Here is a 15,490-nt window from a genome sequence, read left to right as displayed (position 1 = left end):
CAGCTGGTAATTCAGATTGGAAATCGTAAAACCCAGCCTGGATGCCATTGGGACTGTTCGCAGGAGCTCTCAGTAGACTAAAAGTACAGTGGGAAGAGCTTCTAAACATTAAAAATACACAAGTATGCATGTTATGTGCCTTGAAATTCTTCAGGATGCTCAAGTTCTGCCCACGATATCAGGGCACTGTGCATCAGTTCTCCATGACACTCCACCCCACACCACTCCCTCTACCAAAACCACCACCCCTCACCACCGGCCCATGCCCCCTCTCCCCCAACATCTTCTTCCTCAGCACCGGTCTATCCGGACTGTCTCCACCCCCATCTTCCTCCCCCTCCCCTTCCTTCTGCGGCCACTTCTTCGCAAAGTCTTGCGCACCTCCTCCAATCGCTCTCATTTCCTCATTCTCCTCTCCATTCTCATTCGCCGCGTACTTGCCCACAATGTCCAGTAGACTTTTCTCGCCCTGGTCTTTCCTCTCTTGTTCCCAATTGCTGTACTCGTCCCACCACCACTTGTGCGTCTCGCCGTCTTTGCCCAAGTAGCCCGCTGTGCCATTGGGCTTGACGCGTGCCGCCCACGGCTTGTCGACGATGTAGTGCAACACGGCGACTTGGTCGTCGCGCCAGATGTTCGTGTGCCAATACCTCCACGTCTTGAGCGCGTTTGTTTTCCACGAGAGCGTCGACCAGCGGCCATCGAATGCCTCGTTTAAGAAATCCTGGTCTGGGAACTTCATGGCGCGGAGTTTGGCATTGCCCAAGTCTTGGAATTTCTTGCGGACGAATTTGGACAGCGCGGGAGAGGGCTTGTACAAGAACGTGCCGCTGTTGAAATTGCTCAAAGTGTCTGGGTCAGGTTCGACTTTGGCTAATTCATTGCTGGACGTGAGTCTAGCCATGGCGCAATTCTCTGGTTTCCAGGACTCAGGCGCCCATGAATCGTGGTCGAGGTTACACACGCACGTGTGTACAGCCATCATCCTCATGCCATCTCCGCCGTCTAGATACTCGTCGTTCTTGTCGTTGAAGATGAGTGGACTTGGGTTTGAGAAAATCATCATATCTGCATCGAGCCAACATAGCCTCTCGAACTTTTGCTCCATTTCGTGTAGGTCGAGGACACGTAGTTTCGTCCAGGTGTCGATGAAGCGCTCCGCGACCATGCCGTGTTCGGTGCCATCTTCAGGGAGACGTAGATGCTCGACGGGGTGGAGGATGATGTTGGAGTGGTTGGCTTCATCCCTGAAGGCCTGGACGGATAATTCAGGGAGCGTCTCTGGAGTATACGTGATGATCAATGGCGTCTCAGGCGAGTGCTTCTTTAGTGTGTATGCGAGGAGAATTGCGCCGGCAAGGTAGCTTGGTCTTGTGAGGAGTGTGACATATGCATTCTTCCCTGATGGGGACTTTGTAGCGTCGGCCATGCTGATCTCAGGTTGCGTTATTGTCCACGATCGAGAAGTGCAATTATGTCGTTGTTTTGTTGTGAAAAGACGTGCTGCAACAATAGTCGCGTCCCACAGTCCAACACGCTCTGACGTCACGACTGCAATTCCGAGACTCGGAAAGGATAGTTTAAGCATAGAGCGCATCAGTGAGCATGGTTGTACAATTAAACGTTTCAAATTCGGGTATCTGTCATGAATGCAACCGGCTACCACACATATCATACAAGAACACCAACCATAACAGCTAGAACACCTTGCCATCCTCCTTAGCAAGTGCCTTATCCCACGCACTCTCAAAGCTGTCCTCAGCAATAGCTAGGCTAGGCTTCTGAGACACACCCTCAGCTGTGCCCGGCCTACTCAGTGCTACAGCAGGAGCGCCCTCAGGACTCTCATATTCAAAGTTACTCGAGTACACTACGGCTGCGAATGCCTCTAAATCTCTAACCTGCTCAATCGCAGCCAGGTACTCGTTGTTTGCTCCGCTTCCGATGCTGTGTGCCTGTCGGCAAAAGACTGCCAGGCTGTTGGCAACCTTTGCTTTGACGTCGCCGCCGACGATTTCTTGGACGCGAGCGGTGCTTTCGGAAACGGGAGGGATCTTGTAGGACAACTGTGAGATCTTGTTATCGACGAGATGTGAGAAGCCGGCATCGAGAAGGAGAGTGAGGACGTGTGTGAAAGACGGTGAGTCGATGAGGTCGGATGTTTCGTCGATCAAGCGGCGTAGGGAGGTGGTGGTGGTGGGCGAGGTAGACTCAGAAGACGAAGTCATGCCTGATTCGCGGAGGACATAGTCTTCTTGGTCTTGTGGCGGAAGCAGAAAGGAGAGCCATTTGCATGTTCTGGTGCTGGTTAGTGGATACACATGCTGGTGTGGTGTGGATTAGAACGTACCTCCTCTCCTCCTCTGTAGCACCCTCAACGCGCTTTCGCACCTCGAGAGTGAGCTCTGAGAGTCTTTCCAAGGTGATCTCCTCTCGTGGGTTGAGCGAGCCAAAGACGTCTTTGACCGCGACGCGCACCTTGTCAATCAGATGGATGCATCCCTTGTGCAGCAGCCACCAGCTCAAGCTCAGATATCTCCGGTTCGTCTCGAAGTCGTTGCCATAGGCTTGCTCAAAGTTGTCGTCGTCGTTGTTCTCAAGGTTGATGCGCGATCCCTCGGTCATGGACTGCGGCGCTGCCAGAGAGACAACGGAGGCGAGGTAGTTGCGGCGGCCGAGGAGGTTGAGCTGGATGCGGGTGAGGAGCGTAAGTAGCGAGAGGGTATAGATGAGCGTGAAGGCTCGGGTGATGGCTGGTCATGTCAGCTTCCAGCCAATACCATATCATGTCACGGCGAGAATGCTCACAGCCTATCTTCATCTCGTTCCACAGCTGCGCCTTGCTCTTCTTCTTTTCTTCGCTGGGCGCCGGGTTTGCCTCGGCAGGCACTGGGCTGCCCTCGCCCTCACCCTCGCCCGCGCCTTCGATTGCGACCTGGCTCGCGTGGACGTAGCCATCCGTCTGTATCGAGCTCTTGCCGTCGTCCTCGGTCGTATCTGCTACACTCGGCGGTGCTGACGTTCCAATCTCACTCGGCCCAACGCTCCGCGATAGCCGCTCTGCCTTCTGGCGCTGCAGCTCCTCGAGCACTTGTTCCACGGGTATCGCCTCGAGGATGTTTTCCGTCGCAGTCGGCAGGATGGCCAGGACGGTGAATGTGCAGTCTTCCTGGTTCTGTTCGAATCGTCGTCGTAGACTATTTAGCCATTAGCCACCTTCGTTGCCCCCTTTTTTGCGGGACACATACTTCTCCTTCGCGATGCGGTCCTCGCCCATGCGCTGCCTCGCCTCCGACAGCTTCCCCAGCACGTACTGCCCCGCCATGTACCCGGCACCGAGCACTCCAGCGCCAATGGCAAAGTTGGTGCGATTCCGCCGCAGCCATTGTCGCGTTGACTGTATCATGGCGGTGTTGTCGAGAGTGCGATACCTGAGCTTCGGGGGGCAAGCTGGAGTCGCGTGTGGGGATGTTCGGGACTCGAACGCGCGCAGACGTGGCACGTCACTGTTGGGGCGATGCGATGGCGCTGCGGTGCACTAGAATCACGTCGATGAGGGTATTTTGCCTGTTCCTGGACTTGCTGCAGCGGTATGCTTTGCGATGCTTCAATCCCACGTTCTCGTAAGCTCGAGGGGGCTGGTGAAGGTGCGAGTCGACCCGTGATTCCATGACCCCCGTGGCCGAGGTAATTGCCAGTTCGGGACAACCGACCCTGTCACAACCACGCGAGCATGTCATCGCATCCATCCAACGACCTGAAGCTACACACAGCGCTTATCTATCGAATCGCGATCCTGTCAGTACTCTGTGTAACTTCAGGCCAGCGCATGGACTGTCACACCTTGGTCACTTTCCGCTATAGCTGTAGACTCGCAGTCTGTTCGCAATCTAAACTTTTCTATTTGATCTGGCTTTCGTCGTGCCATCCCCCTGACCATGTACTTTCGTTACACATCAAAACTCTTGAAACCTTTCCCACTATGCCAACCATGCTGAACTATCCGATCTAGTACAGATCGATCAAGCTGTCGCCCTGAACGTCCTCGTACTTTGTCACTTTTCTGCCCTCGTAGACGCTGTCAATGGGGGGAGATGTGGCTGAGCCGTTAGCAAGTACGGGCTGGCCGTCGTGCATGTTTGAAGGTCCACGAAGCTCGGAAGCAAAGGTTGGCCGGGCAGGAGGGAGCCTGTTTTGGGTTTAGTACACTGTTGGTAAGAGAATATATGATGCCTTACCTGCGAACAGCCTCTTCGGGCCTCTTCTGCTCTTGGCTTGTCTTCTTCCCTCCCTGAGTGTAACTAATGATTTCCGCAGGCTTCTTCTCACCCTGGTTCAGCATGACGTTCGCCAAAGACTTCTGCTTGTCGAAATCCACGCTTCCAATCCTCGCGCCCATGGCAAAGAGGTTGTAGGGGTGGCTGGAGTTGTACAGGAAGTCGAGCTCAGGGCTGTCACGAGCCATGGTTCCCATCTTCAGCTTGTTCAGTGCGACCTCAGCGCGACGAGCAGCACTGTACCCCTCCAGGAAGCTCTGATCGTGCGCGCCTTTGTCAGCTGCAGCCCGACCAGCTACCTTGCCTGCACCAAATCCGCGATTGTACTCAACGTCGGCGACCTCTTCCAGCTTCGCATCCATGTTCGGCATGGCAATCTCGCGACGTTCAGCTTCCAGGGCGCCGCGAATCAGCGCTTTGTACTGCTGTTCGCGCATCATCTGAGCTGCCTCACGGAGCTGAAGTGCTTTGTCGCGGATTGACATTTGGCCTTCGCGGTCGGAGACGTTCTTCTGAGCAACAAGCTCGGCCTGACGACGCTCGTACTCACGGTTCACCTCTGCCATGCTCAGGGTGCCCTCTTGCACATCGTCATCACCCATGTTTGCCTGGCGATACACCTGCTTCTGACCTTCGCTGAGGAAGACCTCGGTTTGCTCAATCTGTGCTTGCCGAAACAAAAGCTCACGCTCCTTGGCTTCGAGCTTGCCTTGCTGTGTGAGGGTCTTTACTTGCTTGTGGAATAGCTCTGTAGTCAGTCGGGCTAGAGCGTTGTCTGTTGTATTCTGCACCTCTTGCTCGATCGAAGCGCGCATGTTCGCGCTCTTCTTGCGCTCGGCGTCCAGCTCATTGCGCACCTTCATCATTTGGGCGCTCAAGCGCGCTACCTCTTCACGGCCATTGAATTCCCGTAACGAGTTGTTGGCATAATTGTTGCGCGGAGCTCGAGGCACATCGGCGTACCGAGATTGCGGGATCGCTGAGGACTGACTGCTGGGGCGCAAGTGAGGAGGCACACTGCCTGTAGGCTTCGGTGCCTCAGCAGGTCCAACGTCGCGAGTCGCATCTGGTTCAGTGCAGCCCAAAGCGACGTCCTTGCCAACTGTACCATCATTCTTGGCATGGATCATCGTTGATGCGGCGGCTGCGGGCTCGAACACGGTCTCAAGGTCGTCGTCACGATCTTTAGTGATGATATCTTGAGTCGCTTCAGGCTCAACTGGACCAGAAGTAGCATTGTTGATGTCTTGAGTCGTTGCAAGCTCTAACGAAACCGAAGCAATGTCCTTGTTAGCTGTATTGTCGATCTTGGTATCTACCACAGTTGTTGCAGCAGGGGTCAGTTCGGAGATCTCCTCAAGGTCGTCATCATCTTGGCTAGCGATGGTCTTGTGAGTGTCTTCAGGCTCTACTGAAACATCCACTGTATTCTTGTCCACTGCATCATTGACCACGGCGTCTACCACGATTGGGACAGCAGGGTAAGACTCGGAGACGGCCACTTCGGCCACGCTTGAAGCATCGCTCCCGAAGGCGGAGGAGATCGACGCCACACTCGAGTTGCCAGCCTGGACAATTGGGCCGTCCACAGGAACAATGCACTTGGTGTTTATTGGCTGTACTGCAAGGTCGCTGCCCACGGGGGAGGTTGCGCCGTCACTGACAAGCTTCTCCTCCAGCTTGGACGCCATCTTCATATAACTCGATGAAGTCAGATTTCTTCTAACAAATTAGTCCTATGAACTGGAAGATGTGAGGAAATAATCACTAACTCGTGTAGATAAGGTGTGTCTTGAGCTCGTGTGCTGTAGTTGACGTCAAGTACACTGATAGTGATCGGTGTCGTCGACTTGTGGATGGTGTTGCAGTCACGAGGATCAAAGAAGTAGAGAAACACTTGCAAAGGTATTGAGGATAGGAAATAATCCCGGTGGTGTAGAAAAGAAGGTTTGAGGGCTTCGGGGGGTTGCATTTATATCGGACGTCCGCCATTGTAACCGCTAGCAAGGACGTCAAAGGTGAGGGCGGCATGGGTCCTGTCGTCGTTTGCAGACGGTGAGAGCCTCCATCAGCGAGAAGCTGATATTGCACGATACTTAAGTAAAGGCGAGGGCGAGAGTAGCTTATTGTTGAGGTGTAACATATGCTGCTCGAAGGCGACCAGTCGAGTGCTCCGAGCGCTTTGCGCTCTGTTACCGACCTTGATATCGACCCATTGACACGGCCCTGGAAATCCCACCAGTCCGGATGAGTGGTATGATATTGCTTGGATATGCAGGTACCGTTCTGCGCCGTGGGGGTGCTTCGATATTATTCGCACAAGCTTCGGCCAATACTTGCTCAGCGAACAGTCGCTGCACATGTGACGAACATCACCGGCCACGTGCGTAAACATCGAGAGTTATCGAATAAACTACATACCGAAGAAGCTATGCTTCGATTCCGTGACCAGACTGAAGTTCACGCCTGTCCCTTCGAAAGCGTTGGTAATTTTGGGTGCATGAATGTCATGAATGCTTACGACACGGACTTCTTTGAGTCCTGAAAAGCCTCTCTGGCAGTTTCTGACAAAGGTGCTTAGAACCAACGGCTCTTGAAGTCGATGTATGTTTTCCATCGCCTGATCTTCAAGTAGAAGAAGTGCAAAACTCTCCAGGTTGGTGGGTAACAGATCCGTCAAACAGCGCGGCAGAAGATCCTCTCGCAAAGCCGCAAGTGTCCATACGTGACCTAGCAGTGTTATTTCGCAAATGGCAAGGGACTTCAAAGCCGTGAAGAGCTGCAATGAGCCGAGTCGCTCTGAAGCGGTGAAGCCATCATCAGTACGCACTTCCCGCATGTCAAGATGCAAAGTTTGCAATGTCTTGCTGTGTCGTAACAGAGCGGTATAAAGGTCCGATGGTTTAGTCCCAGTCGCAATCAGGAACGCCCATTCGCAAACGATGTGGCGCAGCCCCTGACATGCATTCCAGATGTCCACGACATCTTCAATGTCCAGACAACATTCGGTGAACTCGAGCCGCTGCAGCTGCTTGAATGCACCATGAATTTTGGGAGTCCAGTTTTGGGAGGTGACACCTGATGCTCGGAAGTCTTTGAGCTTTGGTACAGAGACCATAGACGAGCAGATGCTGTGGAACCAAGCGACCTCTTTCGCAGTGTAAACGCTAGCGCTCTCGGCGTGGATCTGAAGACTAGCTGACTCTAGCTTCTGGAATACACTTGTAATGGCCTTATCCTCGAACGGTGGATATCCCCCACCTGGTATGACATATTGCCAGAAGGAAATGGAGCTGGTCTCCAAGCTAACAACACACAGACGTTGCAGATTCGGCGCGCAGACAGCTATGTCTGCAAGTAGCTGCAAGTAGTTCGCAGCCATGTCAGTGGTATCTGCGTGAGAGCTATCTCGGTGCAGGCTGTTGCCTAGATTATCCGCAAGTCGGTTTTCGATGTACTGAAGATATTCCAGATAGCGTACTCGGCGATCTGAACCAGTATTTGAGCCTCTCACTGTACGATAAAACAGCTGCAGTGGTTTCGAGCCATACCAGGTGAGGCTGCCACAAAAGGAGGCGTATAAAATAGGTGTCGCAATTCCTCTAAGCCGGTGATTCGTGAGACAGAGCGAGTGCAAGGCTAGCTGCCTGGCGCGGTTCTCACATTGCCTGCCTATCTCTTTTGCTCTGTTTTTGAATGCTGTCGACTGGGTTTCGTAGGAACGGATGCAGCCTAGTCCTTGTACAATTTCCAGCACCAGTTCATCAGGCAAATCTTCTAATGTGACCGCGGATTTGGACATCTTCGTAGTATTCGCGGGACCCTAAGTTCATCTGCAACATTCGCATAGACCAGCATAGGCCGAAAATGAAAGGGATGCCGGTTCACGGGAGGCGTTGCATGATAACGTCTTCTGAAGCACAGTCAGATCAGTGAGATCGAGACTGTGACGTATTTGACGCTAGTCCTAGATAAGCTAGCGTTCCGCATCCTAAACCCGGCCTGCTTCGTGAACGGGTCCTGACAGGTGCCTGTAACATTGCCATGAATCATCACATACATGACAAGTGTCAGGTGAAATTCTGCGAGCGTCCTTTCTACCTAATATCATGATTTGAAGAAGGACATGGCGCAATCCAGCCCCGCAATGTCACCACTATTTAGGCGTACACGATCGCCAGCCGTCCACCACGCACATCAAACACCTTGCAGCCAGCATACGTATATAAAGCCAACAGGGTGCTGAAAGGTCTAAGAACTATACACTAATCGTACGATATGTGGCAACCGCGCAACATGTCAGCCAATACAACCACCAATGGCGAGAGGAATATCCAGCAGGGTAACAAGGAGTATGCTGCAACTTTCACGCAGGGCCACCTAGTGCTCCCACCTAGCCAAAAATATGCAGTCTGTATGTGTAGAAATCTTATATTTTTGACGTTGCTGACTTGCTTACTCTCAGTAACCTGCATGGATGCTCGGATCGACCCAACCGCAGCCTTTGGTATCCCTCTCGGTGCTGCTCACGTTATCCGCAATGCTGGAGCTTCGGCTCGCGACGCCTTCCGCTCAATCGTCATTTCTCAGCAGCTTCTCGGTACCACTGAGGTACTGGTTGTAAAACACACAGGGTGTGGCATGCTCACGTTTGACAACGAGACAGCCAAATCCCTCGTGAAGAAGAACAAGGGCGACGCAGCGGCAAAGGAGGTGGAGGATTTGGATTTTTTTACTTTTCCTGAACTGGAAGCAGAAGTCAAAAAGGATGTGGAGTGGCTGCGAAGCAAGGCTGTCGAGAATGGCATTAATTTCACTGGCTGGGTTTATGAGGTGGAAACCGGAAAGGTGCGCAAAGTGGTCTGAGTTCGCGAGAAACTATCGCATGATTTAGCTATTTCCTGCGCAAGATCTTGCACCAAAGGATAAAACTATGACGGAAAGCGACCAGGATTCAACAGCAGGCAGTCCATCGAGTAGCCTGAGGCTACGCATAGGATCTTACTATTGCGATCAAAGCCTAGCTGTAATTTGGATAGCTTCAAACTGTGGAATGCCTGATAAGATAGACTTCTTTAGGCCATGTGTCGCGGCGATATGTGGGTGATGATCTCACCAGGCTCATTAAAAAGACCTGGGACATGTTTAAGACCGCGCTCCGGGTACGCAAGTGACATCTAGCACGAGTGTTAGCTCCAAGGTTAATAACATTATTCACAACTTACGTCGAAGTTCATCACCAAAGCCGGGATGACCTTTCTCATTTCCAGCCAGGACACATTGAGCCCCAGACACATTCTCTTTCCAGCCGAGAACAATAGATTTGCGCGGTTCATCTTGGTGCGTTGCTCGTCGTTCACTTCGAGCCAGCGTTCCGGTCTGTACACGTCAATATCGTTGCCGAAGATTTCTGTGTTGCTGTAGATGCCTGCTGTGTTTACGGCGACAATGGTACCCGCTGGGACATACAACCCGGCTATAGTAGCACCACCAGCGGGTACTTCACGCTCAGGCATGGTGGCAACTACCGGATGCAGACGATTTGCCTCTTTAACACATGCTTCCAGATACTGGAGTGGCCGGAGTGCAGCCATTGGCGGTAGGCTCCATCCAGATTCTGTAGTTGCTGAGATAGATTCGAGCTCCGCACGTAGAGTCGCTAGGACGCGTGGGTTTTCGAGCAAACAGTACATGGTAACTGCGGTGGTGTATGCTGTAGTCTCCGAGCCAGCTGATATAGTGCTGACTGTCAGGCCAATGGTTGTGGATGGTGTGAAGAGCTCAGGATCGAGCTTGGCAGAACCCATATACAGACCCAGTAGGTCATCTCCTTGAGTCTCAGAACCTTCTTTACCTCTTCTTCTCTCGATAGAATCAATTGCAATTCGAGTCAGACCGGATAGCGGCCTCTTAGAACGCCTTACGAACCAGTTTTTATAGAGAATCGCGTCAAGCGAAGGTATAGCCCAATAAAGCGACCAGTGTTTGAAGCGTGCTTTTGCAGCTGCCGCAGAACCTCCCACGTCTTTTTGTTGTTTCATGAAACCTTGGTCTTCACTGAAGGCGATGCGTGCCATGGCGTCGAATGCGAACCAGTCACACCACTGCTTTAGATCCACGGTTCTTCCTGCAGCACGCAAATGATTGACCAACTCGTTAACAGTGTGATCGACATGTTTTTCGTAAATCAGCACGCCATTTAGGGAGAATTGTGAATGCAGGTTGCGCTTGATTCGCGCGGCCCTTCTGTCGTCTGTAATTGAAACCAGCGATGCGACTTCTGAGCCGTGGTTGAAGACTTTTGGTGGGTCATAACTCGAGGCCTACGCTAGGGTTCAGTATGTATAGAACAACCATTGGGCCGGAGGCCATACACACCTTGGGAAACGGATTCAACGTGCTTAATATGATCGGTACAGCTTCAAGCTGGCTGAAGAAGATCTATGGTTGTTACAAGTCGATCAATGTATACTCCTCGGTCTTAATACAAGAATGTGCTTACCCTATTCGGTCCATAACGCTGAGTGGGCCCGTAAGTCTGGTGTAATCGGCTTTTGAGCTCCTGTAGCAGTTCTCCGTTGTTCATGTGCCACATCAGCCACAAATTCGTCCATGCTGCTAATGGGGGTCCTGGGACTTTTCTAAAGTGCCAGTACTGCACCACACAGGTTATGATCGTGTACAGGGCGAGAAGTGATAGGAAATGTGGGATGATCTGGAGGAGACCTGATTGAAACATGTTCCAGATGGGAGCCGTCTTCGGAGAGCCAGCAAATAAAGGTGGTACAAGTCCGAAGTATGGCAAAACATTCAAACGGAACGCATCCTGCGCTGTATTTAAGCACCACACACACAAGTACATTTACATATCATGATTTTTGCTTGACGGCATTATCATTGTTCGGCCAACCCTGGTCGCGGACAGTCGCGGACAGTCGCTCCGTTCAACATCCGCTGCGCAAGCCCATCTGTACCAGTCAAATCAAAGAACAAGGAGAAGACCCAGTCCACCCCGCTCTGTGTTTGAGGCGTAATGAGTCTCCTGCAGCCTTTTGTCACGTGAGCTCGGCCGACTTTTACCAATTTATGTTATTGCACAGGTAAGCTCGGCCGATACATCATTCCAAGATTGTTCATTTGTTGTCGACGTTGGCGTCTGCAGTTTGGGCCCTGTTGAGCGTCCTTTGACAGCAAGACATGCGCTGTATGCTGGCTTGACTCGGCCTTTCCATCCAATGCATACTTTCGAGTGGATGATCTTGTGGTCTGCAACCAGCTGATCCTCTCATACTACGCGAAATGCCTAGTACTATCCCTACTCAAGCCTCACCTGAAAAAGACCCGGAAACTCGATACGGTGATGGCATTGAAGCCATGTGCCGCGACATACCAACTATGATCGGATGTGGATGGCGTGGAAGCATGGGGAATGAACAAAATCGGGCCGGATACAAGGTTACCGCCTTGCGCTATTATTGGTGGTCTTCGCACACAGGGAAACTCATCCATTCCTCCGCGACAGGATCGCTGAACCATCGTCATTACAGCAAGTCCAGTATCTGCCTTGGTAGGGACCTGTGAGTGTACGCACGGAACGAAATGTGTGCCATGATTTACTCAATTAGCGAGAGAATGTAACAATACTCGATACACGTTGTTTCCCTTATCATGGGAGCTTGACTTCGAACTTGCCGGTCGCCTGTGGCTTCGATAATACCCATAGAATGCCTTCCTCAACACAGTCATCCCAGTGCTTGGACGCCTTCAATGCATCACCGAATCTCCTGTGTCCGTGCGGTACGCCTTTGAACAAACGTGTCTCAGTGGGGACGTTGGCTTCCGACAGCAGTTTGGCATAAAGCAAGGCTTCATCTCGCAAAGGATCCAAGCCCGCAATGCCGAAAATCGTAGGTGGCAAGCCCGTCACCTCATCCTCTGTCGAGTTGACGATATTTAGCCTGGTATCCTTCAGTTCTGGCTGTGGTGCTTTCAGCAAACCCGTGAAAAACTCTACGGTCTTCTTTGGCAAGATTGGAGCGTGCTCGTTCTCGATGTACGACGAGACCTTCAGCTTCTTGCCTGGCCCTTGATCATATGTTTTTGGATCTGCGACACATGGTATGATGAGGACCTGACCGGCAAGTGGAGGCAGGTCCTTCGTTACGTCGCTCTTTTTGAGGTGCTGTTCAAGTGTCAGGGCCGCGGCAAGCTGTCCGCCGGCACTGACGCCGCCGACAACGACCTGGTCAGACCTACCGCCAACCGTGTCAATGTTTTGATGGAGCCATGCAAGCGCATCTTCAGTGTCGTTCCAGGCAGTCGGATAGACATGTTCAGGGGTATGCCGGTAGTTGACGTTTAGCACAATTACTCCAGTCTTGATCGCTGTTTGCGCACACGTAGCATCCTCGCTATCCAGAGACTATGTATCGCTGTCAGTCACTTATTCCACCAACTATCCACCAACTCAAGAACTCACCCCGAATATGAATCCGCCCCCGTGGAAATAAAGGTAGATTGGAAGCTTCTCCGATTCGGACTTCTTCACAGAGCGATAAGTTCGCGCTTGGATAGATGAGCCGTCACGCGTGGGGATGGAATAGTCCTTGGTATGTACGTGTGCCGATAATTGCGCCATTGCAGCAGCAGTGCGGTTTTCGCGCTCCGTGTTGACAGCACTGCGAAGAGTGACTGGATCCGTGTTGATATCGAAAGTCAACGCGGGAAGCGTTTTCTCCACAGCGAGCCATTCTTCGGATGGCCCGCCATACTTAGAGAAATCGAGTGCCATTATATGAAGACTGGGGAGGCCCAAGAACCGAGAGTGGTGTAAGATGGAGATGTCTTACAAGGATGTTTCGAAGCCGGGCCCGGCAGTCTTAAGGGCATCTACGAGCTTCATGTGCGCAATCAACTGCCCCTCAATTAGCGGATTTACCCCACATGTGCCGAGGTAGCTACAACTGCAAATCGGACCCATTCAGACTTCCGACTGCGTCAATTCTCGTACTCCGCCGCCCGTGTACCAAACATCCCTTCGTGCATGCCCAAACCCGGCATCTTGCATCACGGCCTGGAGAGATACGCCATAAAGACGGGATCATATACGAAATCCGTGCCTCTAAAAGCTTGTTCAGCATCTTTACGAAAACCGTATACCTAACCATTCGATTGATAGCATGGCAGATATACCATCCGAACCTCCATCGCGAGGTCTTAGGGGGAAAGCGGCCATCGTGACAGGTGCTGGTTGTGCAGGAGAAGGAATTGGTAATGGTCGCGCAATTTCTATCATGCTCGCAGACGAGGGGTGTAACATACTCTGCTTAGACATGAATCTGGAATGGGCACAAAAGACAGTGGCAATTTCGTCATCGAAGCCAGGTCGAGGAAGAGCAATAGCGTTCAAGGCTGATGTTACGAAAGCCACAGACTGCGAAGCAGCCGTGCAGTTGGCCCTGAATGAGTTTGGAAGACTGGACGTGTTGATCAACAATGTTGGTATTGGTGGAGCAGCTGGCACAGCTGTCGACGTCGATATGGAAGCCTGGACCAAAGGCCTAGAGATCAATGTCAGCAGTATGGTACAGATGGCAAAGTACGCTATACCAGCGATGCTGAAGAATGAGGGTGAAACGAGAGGCAGTATTATCAATATGGGGTCGGTTGCCGGTCTCAAAGGTGGAACGCCTCACTTGCTGTATCCGACAAGCAAAGGCGCTGTTGTCAACATGACAAGAGCGATGTCCGCACATCACGCCGCAGACGGCATTCGAGTAAATTGTGTCTGTCCTGGGATGCTGTACACCCCGATGTTGTACGCTGGGGGTATGAGTGAAGAGGCGCGCGAAGCGAGGCGGAAACGAAGTCTACTAGGCACCGAGGGAACAGCGTGGGACGCAGCTTGTGCGGTGGCCTTCTTAGCAAGCGACCATGCACGGTGGATTACAGGAGCTATCCTTCCGGTGGACGCGGGTACGACTGCTGCTGTTGGGATTGGGATGCCCAAAAGTGCCAGCGTCAACGGATGAGCACAAGTCTACCAACGGCCAATTAGCATATATCATCGCACCATGGGCGTGATTTGGTTAAAAGAAGGTTGGCATGTTTGTTCATTCTGAAACGGGGCCACGCAAGAACGCTGCAGGTAATCCGCGTCACCGTAGCAAAGGTAACACACCCAATCTGATAGGCCATCCAATTCTACTTATCCAAACTGCAAAGCGACGCTGGGGATGACATAGAGAAGATGCATTGACTAGTCTCGAAAGCCCTTCCGAGGCGAAATGTGAGTTTGGAGCATGCCTGCTGACGGTTCTGAGTTGCGACCCTGGGAGTCTAATCCCATCCAGGTTGATCCTGTAGGTTTCGTCAAAGCTGCTAGACAGTCTCTGATTCTGCTTCAAAGATGTCGAGTCCTTTCCGAAGATGGAATATGTATTGCCTGGCTTCATGGCAATGGATAATCGATTCAATCCAGTCTTTGCTCGGTTCGAAACGGATCGTGTTGACAAGTAGAAGACCACAACACTCCTCTTTCAAGATAGTGTAAATGCGATTGGCAAGTACTGCGTAATCGTTGTCCCGGACGCGAGTCTCTAGTAAGCCAAATTCCAGCTCTGTAAGGAACTTCCACTGGGTTACTTCCCTTGCAAAACTCCGGAGTCTCCACAAGGATACGCCCTGGAAATTTGACGTTATCTTTGTGTACCGAACACACGCTGCCAGGAAGGGAGATTCGATCTAATGGAAGAAGATGTATGACGACAGTCTCGAGGCTACTCCAAGACATTTCGTCGAGAGCATGGGGCCAGGTACGAAGTCGAGACAAAAGGGCGTCTTGACGTCAAGCGGATCCAAAGCGGTGACGAAGTTTTGGAACTGATACTGAGCAATCGGGTCAGGTGGTGTCCAGACAACCAGCCTGTTCACATCTCGGTTGATAACCGGAATCATGGTAAGAGCACTGAGCCAGTTCCTATAGTATCTAGAGTCCAGGACAAAGTTATGCCAAAGAACGTATCCGAATAGTGCCCGACAATGACTACTGCATTGCATAAGACTTAATAGCCCTTGCGCCACATGCCGATCCGTGGTATCAAGCTGAATGTAGTTAGTAGGGAACGATACAGAGAAAGAACTATTCGCTCAGGGCTTACCTTTCGCAGATGTGCCTGAATAATACGCAGCACTTCCACTGGCAGACGCTCCAA

The 15,490-nt window shown here is 51.9% G+C and overlaps 8 protein-coding genes across 8 annotated transcripts; 2 read left to right on the top strand and 6 right to left on the bottom strand.

The window, feature by feature from the left end:
* Positions 1 to 193: 193 nt before the first annotated feature.
* Positions 194 to 1,429, bottom strand: SNOG_15361 (hypothetical protein; the record flags this gene model as incomplete). The annotated part of the gene is made up of 1 exon (XM_001805459.1): positions 194 to 1,429. One exon carries the CDS (start codon positions 1,427 to 1,429, stop codon positions 194 to 196), a length of 1,236 nt encoding a protein of 411 aa, XP_001805511.1.
* A 268-nt stretch (positions 1,430 to 1,697) lies between these two features.
* On the bottom strand, positions 1,698 to 3,406 carry SNOG_15360 (hypothetical protein; the record flags this gene model as incomplete). The annotated part of the gene is made up of 4 exons (XM_001805458.1): positions 1,698 to 2,298; positions 2,351 to 2,753; positions 2,809 to 3,197; positions 3,249 to 3,406. The coding sequence occupies 4 exons, from the start codon at positions 3,404 to 3,406 to the stop codon at positions 1,698 to 1,700; spliced, it is 1,551 nt and encodes a 516-aa protein (XP_001805510.1).
* Positions 3,407 to 4,008: 602 nt separating this feature from the next.
* Positions 4,009 to 5,968, bottom strand: SNOG_15359 (hypothetical protein; the record flags this gene model as incomplete). Its single annotated transcript, XM_001805457.1, has 2 exons — positions 4,009 to 4,189; positions 4,239 to 5,968. The coding sequence occupies 2 exons, from the start codon at positions 5,966 to 5,968 to the stop codon at positions 4,009 to 4,011; spliced, it is 1,911 nt and encodes a 636-aa protein (XP_001805509.1).
* Positions 5,969 to 6,690: 722 nt separating this feature from the next.
* On the bottom strand, positions 6,691 to 7,659 carry SNOG_15358 (hypothetical protein; the record flags this gene model as incomplete). The annotated part of the gene is made up of 1 exon (XM_001805456.1): positions 6,691 to 7,659. One exon carries the CDS (start codon positions 7,657 to 7,659, stop codon positions 6,691 to 6,693), a length of 969 nt encoding a protein of 322 aa, XP_001805508.1.
* Positions 7,660 to 8,573: 914 nt separating this feature from the next.
* Positions 8,574 to 9,143, top strand: SNOG_15357 (hypothetical protein; the record flags this gene model as incomplete). Its single annotated transcript, XM_001805455.1, has 2 exons — positions 8,574 to 8,691; positions 8,743 to 9,143. 2 exons carry the CDS (start codon positions 8,574 to 8,576, stop codon positions 9,141 to 9,143), a joined length of 519 nt encoding a protein of 172 aa, XP_001805507.1.
* SNOG_15356 (hypothetical protein) lies at positions 9,127 to 11,016 on the bottom strand (the record flags this gene model as incomplete). Its single annotated transcript, XM_001805454.1, has 4 exons — positions 9,127 to 9,454; positions 9,503 to 10,600; positions 10,656 to 10,718; positions 10,780 to 11,016. 4 exons carry the CDS (start codon positions 11,014 to 11,016, stop codon positions 9,353 to 9,355), a joined length of 1,500 nt encoding a protein of 499 aa, XP_001805506.1. The 3' UTR covers positions 9,127 to 9,352.
* An 863-nt stretch (positions 11,017 to 11,879) lies between these two features.
* SNOG_15355 (hypothetical protein) lies at positions 11,880 to 13,088 on the bottom strand. Its single transcript, XM_001805453.1, has 2 exons — positions 12,757 to 13,088; positions 11,880 to 12,699 (listed from the first exon to the last, which is right to left on the bottom strand). The coding sequence occupies exons 1-2, from the start codon at positions 13,066 to 13,068 to the stop codon at positions 11,944 to 11,946; spliced, it is 1,068 nt and encodes a 355-aa protein (XP_001805505.1). The 5' UTR covers positions 13,069 to 13,088; the 3' UTR covers positions 11,880 to 11,943.
* Positions 13,089 to 13,456: 368 nt separating this feature from the next.
* On the top strand, positions 13,457 to 14,308 carry SNOG_15354 (hypothetical protein; the record flags this gene model as incomplete). Its single annotated transcript, XM_001805452.1, has 1 exon — positions 13,457 to 14,308. One exon carries the CDS (start codon positions 13,457 to 13,459, stop codon positions 14,306 to 14,308), a length of 852 nt encoding a protein of 283 aa, XP_001805504.1.
* Between the last annotated feature and the right edge of the window lie 1,182 nt (positions 14,309 to 15,490).

This window comes from Parastagonospora nodorum (genome assembly GCF_000146915.1).
Source record: "Parastagonospora nodorum SN15 chromosome Unknown scaffold_37, whole genome shotgun sequence".
NCBI lineage: Eukaryota > Fungi > Ascomycota > Dothideomycetes > Pleosporales > Phaeosphaeriaceae > Parastagonospora > Parastagonospora nodorum.
Note: the sequence above shows the minus strand (reverse complement) of the source record. Positions and strands in the feature narration are given on the sequence as shown.

Excerpts from the sequence above, each read along its gene's own strand:
- SNOG_15355 (XM_001805453.1), bottom strand. The coding sequence starts at position 13,068 with ATGGCACTCGATTTCTCTAAGTATGGCGGGCCATCCGAAGAATGGCTC. Across the intron at positions 12,700-12,756 it reads GGGGCGGATTCATATTCGGG|TCTCTGGATAGCGAGGATGC; the intron begins GTGAGTTCTTGA and ends AGCGATACATAG.